The sequence below is a fragment of the Arvicanthis niloticus genome, chromosome 15 (genome assembly GCF_011762505.2).
Source record: "Arvicanthis niloticus isolate mArvNil1 chromosome 15, mArvNil1.pat.X, whole genome shotgun sequence".
Taxonomy (NCBI): Eukaryota; Metazoa; Chordata; class Mammalia; order Rodentia; family Muridae; genus Arvicanthis; species Arvicanthis niloticus.
Genome location: NC_047672.1, coordinates 52439368 through 52445804, shown reverse-complemented (window position 1 = coordinate 52445804; position 6437 = coordinate 52439368). Strand labels below are relative to the sequence as shown.

Sequence of the window (6437 nt, the reverse complement as noted above, 5' to 3'; positions counted from 1 at the left end):
CACAGATAGACAGGCAGGCAGGCAGGCAGGCAGGCAGGCAGGCAGGCAGACAGACAGACAGACAGACAGACAGACAACAAAGAGATCTTAGCCAAGGAATGACCTTTCCATGTAAGAAAAAAAAAGAGAAGGATCCTAGGGTCCTCAGAAGAAGCATCCTGGACACCAGACACTTGTTTTTGCTCACGAGACTTCTAACCTATGTAACTGGACATTAGCACACTTGTATTATTTAAGTCACTAAAGCTGTGATCAATTTTTATGGTAGCAAGAAACAGACATGTCCTATAATGTGCAGAGCAGCTGAGCTCATAGTTACTGTGCAAAATGGAGAAGACAGAAGGTAGGTGGCTGGGTCTTCAGTGCTGGACATGGACAACAGGATTTAGAAGCACAAAGAGTGGTTTTCAGGTTGTCCTTGAAGTCTTCGGACTTACTGAGGAAGCAGGAAAAGACTGCTTGGACAAAGGAAGAAACACCCAAATCAACACTGCAACATTTCAGTTCTCTGTGGGAGCAAAGCTATAGGAAGAGAATATAAACACTTTTGTTCCTGTCAAAGCTGCAGCAGAGACATCCTGAAATCCTTTGACTTTTCCTACAACATCTGATGACTAATACACACTTCTTAATGCATTGCTAGAAAATAAGAAAATGCTCAAATCTCGTAAGTCCACCACAGCAAAAGAAGAAAAATGTGACAAAACCACTACCATCAAGCCAAGCTCATACCTTTATTCCAACTAAAGAAGATGAAGGACACAAATTGAAGCTACTCTGAAATCACCCAAGAGTTATACAGGGTGAGGAATCTGTCGCCGAGCACACGGTACCTGCGACACATGCAGTGACTCGGGAAGTCACTCCTCACAGGAAAAATGGCTGAGGAGCTGACTAACACAAATGAAGATAGGTAAACTTCACTGTGCTAAAAATTAAAACAGAAATGAAAACAAAAAAAGGAGAAGGAGGGAAAGAAAGAGGAGGGAAGAAAGGGAGAAAGGGGGAAGGAGGCAGGGAGACAGGAGAGCAGTCAAAAACATACTGGCAATATGAACATCAAGCAAAATAGAACCCAAAATACATAAGGACTCCAAGAAAATAGTACAATAATTAAAAAAAAAAATCTGTGGTTATAGTTCACAGAAGTGGGAGCACAGGTGGGAATGAAGCTTGCTAAGGTGCCCCCTGAGAAGAACGATTCAAACATGGTACTGGGTAATAGTCATCGAGGGAAAGGAAGACATCTGAGGACGGTAAGTCTCACAGGACTGTAGGTTTGACGTGCATCAAACTACAGTAGCGCCAGTATACAACTGCTGGGAACTTAAGAATAAACTCGTTCACTTTGGAGAGAAACTTGACATGATGTATACTGGTTCTGAATATATGTGCATCCTAGCAATTTCAGTAAGGACATAAACGCTCAAGAACATGGAATGGGTGTCTCCGGAGACACAAATGTGAAAACCCCGCAGCGATGTTGGTGGAGGAATAGTGAAAAAAACAAAATAGAAACAGCTCAGTTGAGCATAACCAAAGCAATGATTAAATATATTATCACAAATATTACGTGATTATGAGATACATATGAATAACAGTGCCATGTAGAAAATCACAGAGAAGTACATATTATAACATAATTCTTCTAGGACTCTGGCATCTAAGTAATAAATTACTTGTGCATGTATTTATATACTATAAATCATGGGTTGGTTACGAAGCCAAATGAAAACAGTAAGGGATAGAAGACTAGAATACAGACAGTAACATTCTTACAAAGCTATAAGTTATGCAAGACCAATGATACCTTATTTAGGTATCCATAGAGATATGTATGGTTTTTACATGTAAAATTACATAGAAAAGCCAATAACAACACAAGATCTGGAGTAGGATTTCTCCGTCAGAGAAATCTGATGGGGGAAGGGCAGACCGGAACTTCCATAGAGTCAGCACTTTGGTCCAATCTCCAGGTTATATGTTTCCTGTTTGTCTCATCCTGTTTTAAAACTGACAGACAGGTTGCATGTATGTTTTTTTTAATAAAAATGTTACATAGTAAAATTTTAATTATGCTGTGGAACCCCCTGCACTGTTATTTTTTTTCTGGGATTCCATTCCCTTAGTCTTCCATTCCCTTACACTGGAGCTTTGTGGTGTCCAACTTGAATGAGAGCAACAGGCTGAGAGGGAGAAAGTATTTTGTAGATGATATGTTAAAATACCATCTCAGCTCAGAACTCTGTCTTCCCACACTTGGTATAACAAAATTATTACAAAATGATGTTCTGCATCCTCACTCCCTCCCCATAAAACCCAATCTCATTCACCTACTTTTAAAGAAAAAGTGTAAAACTTGCTTCATTTTAATATATAGCTTAAGTGTACAATGAAGGCTTTGACACCAACGAGGAATGGGAAGAGTTCATTTATCAGACAGTTAGTGAGTTTGTCTCAGACGTATTTTTCTCTACTCTCACTTTGGGCTAAATTTCCCCCTTTTAACATCGTTCACCACTATCCTAGCACTCACACGTAGATATTCTTCCAATGTTCAAACCAAAGTCCTTCCCCTCACAAACCATTCTCCACTGACGGGCTGTGAAGGTGCTGTAACAGTGTGGGCACAGGGAGTGTGGGGTGTGACCTGCCATCGTATGTGTACCAGAATGACGAGGAATCAGGGCCACACCACAGGTTTTGAAACGGATAAAGTCCATGTTCTGAGTCCAAATTCCTAGTCCTTCCACCCTTCAGCTGTGTTGGCAGTTAATAAGACTGTGTCACATCTGAGTCCAAATTCCTAGTCCTTCCACCCTTCAGCTGTGTCGGCAGTTAATAAGACTGTGTCCCTAGGTGGTCGTTGTGAGGACTCTATGACATTTATGAACGATCACTACTTAGTGTACGCCCAGATGCGGTGCACTGTTTGTATCGGGCTCTTTCTAAACCTCTGATTGAAGCCCGTTAGTGTGCTTGTTCATTGTTTAATGCAGGTTTCCCGACATTCCTTTTCACTGTGGAATCTGTTTCCCGAGCCATTGCAGCCACTGAACCAAAAGCGAGCACAAGAGTTGACCTGTTTGTCGTAATACCAGCGAACCACATAGTCGCCGCAGTTTCCGGGCTTCAGGGCTTCCTCACATCTTGGATCTAGGGAGAAAACACGGGTAGGGGTTACTAGAAGATTTTTCTCTCACTGAAGACATCAGGGGAGAAAACAAAAGCTTTACAAAGTAATATAAAGTTTTTATTCTTTGTGTAGTAGAACAGACCAGTCAACAGTCTCTCATCTTTATGAAACCCCACTAAATTGCACATTTCCAAGAAGGTATAAGTGAGAATCCATTAACTAATAACTCTGGGGTATTAGCTGACAGGAGAAGATGGAATTTTTTTTTCTTTAAATAGTCTCACTAGGTAGGCAGGTTAGCCTTAAATTTGTGATGATCCATTCTCCACCTCCTCAAGACTGCTATTACAAAGATGTACTGTGCCTAGCACAGGACTTTAATCATTTAGACACATCAAAGAGCAGGCTTGATATCACGGCTCTCTTTTAAAAGGACAACTCCTGCAGTTGCCAAGACAATAGAGCATGACCTTTTAATGTCAATTACAAAGAACTTCAGGAGTGCACTCCCTATAGGAAAGCTAAAACAGTAAGGTTATATTGTGCTAATTTAATCAGAGCCTCTAATTTATTAGATCCTTTCTGTTGACCAATACTTTAGAGAGCATTGATTCTTATTTTCTACTTGAAGAAATTATCCCAAGGTAAAAAAAAAAAAGTCTGACAAACAGAATCCAATTGGCCAAGACCTGCTCTCTCAGAGATGATTCATGCATCATAAGCTTCACCCATCTCTGTAGCAGAGCTAGTCCTCACTCCATCTCCCTTAATCAGGTCCTCAGGCTTGGAGAGTGTCTAACCATATTTTCTAAAACTGATTTCTAAATCTGTTTCTACCATGAAGACTCCTTACATCTAATGGAAAGGAACAGATTTCCGTAACTGTTACCACTGGAATAAATAGCGTGTATAGTGCAACCCGTTTTCAAGTCCTTCTAAGCTCCTGTTGGACTTGGATGTTGTCACTTTTGTGTGTGTTGCAAACTATGTACAGGGATGAATTCTCTCTGTACATACATTAACTTGTAGAAAACGTGTTGCATCAGAATCTGAGTTACACAATCGAGGGACAAAGCCTCAAATATTTACATTTATGAAGAACACAGAGCAGCTAGGGCCGACGCTGGGGCAAACAGGGAAAACAATCACCTCCAAAACATTCAGGTTAAAACCTGTGCTGTAATGTTTCTGTAACCGTATTCACTCCCAGGACGGCTGCCTCTCAAGTTCCATGTGACCCAAGCAGAACTAGTTCTTGTCTTCGCTATTAAGCTATACATTTCCTCTTGTGGAGACTCCAGAGACCACTCTTCTACAGCAGGTGGGTGAAAGATGTCTCTTACCTTTGTACAGAAATTCTTCTGACTGTAAAATCAAATTGGGATTTGGAGTTCTTGTTTCCACTCTCTTGAGGCTGAGCAATGGCTCAGGTGTATTGGTGGCCTCAGGTGGGGTTGGGACAGCCAAGGTATCAGCCTCAGTCAACACAGAAGGTTCAGTCTCTTCATTTTGGCCTCTAGAGACATTAAACTACACACACACACACACACACATGTGCATGCACACACAAACACACACACACATGTGCATGCACACACACACACACACACACATGTGCATGCACACACACACAACATCATACACCACATCACATACACATATACATGCCACATTCATTTAACATATACATCAAACATACCATGCAAACACACATACATACCACATACATACAAACATTACGTATATATACATTCATATAAGACACACACAAAAAGAAAGAAAAAAAATAACATTACAATTTTTTTTGGTTTTGATAATGTGAACTGATTTCTCGGAAAATATAGAAAAGGTTTTTCTTTGTTGTGTCTCCCCAGCTGTCCAATGCTGACTGTTTCAAGTAAAGCTTACAAAATCACGTCCCAGCCCCGACTAGATAAAAAGCGACTTTCCTGCCACTTCGTGTGGGTTCTAGTATACACAGTCATTGCCTACATCTGGGCACAGATGTTATTCTGCTGAGAATTTCCAGGGAGAATTGCATGTGGGGCAATGAAATACGTAAAGCTGGAAAGGGAATGGTGTTCATTCTTCTTTTAGTTATGGCTGTGAATGAGAAAAATCAACACTAATTTAGCATTTTATGGTCTTTTTTGTTTTGTTCCCTAACACTAGAGCTCTTAATGAGATATTCCAAAATATCTACCCAGAATTCAATGAATTTTGAGCCAGATAATTGGTACAACAGACAGAGGACAACAAATGAAAGCTACTTGGCATCCCATTGGGTTGTTTGCTTAATCCCAGCTGAAAATCTCGCCCCTTCTCCTATTGTCTGTCACCCAGAGCCCAAATAATGCCCACTGTTATAGGGTGCTTAGCTTCTAAGAGGTTCTGAGAAACACTTGATCTCTAAAGTACACAAGATCATAACTCCAAAAATATTTTTTAAGCAAAACCTTCAAGTTGCAACTCAAGTTTTGATATATAATGAAACGGGCAAGGTACATTGCTTAAGAAAAACTCACGTTAGTTTTCTGACTATCATCAGGAGTTAGGCAAGGCACTATAGGAATGAGTGGAAGTGAAAGTTTTGTTTGTTTTTTTTGTTTGTTTGTTTGTGTTTTGTTTTGTCTTGTTTTTGTCCGGTGTTGTTTTTCTTGGCACTAAGCTACATGAAGGAGTCAGCCTCTCAACCTTAGTCCTCACCCTATATTCCTATAATGGCTCTCTAATTCTCCTGCTTCTGGTTTATTTCAGTAAGCAAATTTATGAACTAAATAAAGTAGTTTTTCTGATACTTTCTTAACCAGGGATGCCAGCAGACAGCAAGCAGAGCCAGCTGTCAGCATCACGTGACCTCTGCTATCTACGGTTTTATAGTGCTTGCTCCATATGTACACGCATGCAAGCACATGTGCATATACTCACAACCCTATCAAGTGAGGGCACTTTAATCTGACTACTTAGGGTTGCATATTTCATTGTTATTAAATTACTACCTGGAGAGTTTAGAGCAAATACATACATTAGAATTAGTCCTTAGTCCCATTCATAGCTCTCAATTAAACTACAATGGTAACTTCTCACTGGCTCCAAACACCGCCTTTGGTATAGTTGTATATTCTTGGCAATTCCTGTTTTCAGAGTAGGCCTGTGTGCATAGGAAGGTTTGAGTATTCTCATCTCTTACTATCTTAGACTGGAACATTTTAAGGCTGCAGGCCCCTCAGTGGGTAGGGAGAAAGGTCCTGACCCAGGGAAGACGTACAGCTGTTCTCTGCCCATTGTTTCTTTAAGGAGA

General features: G+C 40.5%; 1 protein-coding gene across 2 annotated transcripts in view; it reads right to left on the bottom strand.

Annotated features, from left to right (window-relative positions):
* Positions 1-1526: 1526 nt before the first annotated feature.
* Col28a1 (collagen type XXVIII alpha 1 chain) overlaps positions 1527-6437 on the bottom strand; it is a 153405-nt gene continuing 148494 nt past the window's right edge. For both annotated transcript variants that reach the window (XM_076913703.1, XM_076913704.1), the window contains exons 34-35: positions 4480-4666; positions 1527-3156 (exon numbers count right to left, since the gene is read on the bottom strand). In XM_076913703.1, the coding sequence (XP_076769818.1) occupies positions 2984-3156; positions 4480-4666 (360 nt within the window). In that variant the 3' untranslated portion in view covers positions 1527-2983. The remainder of the gene's footprint in view (positions 3157-4479; positions 4667-6437) is intronic.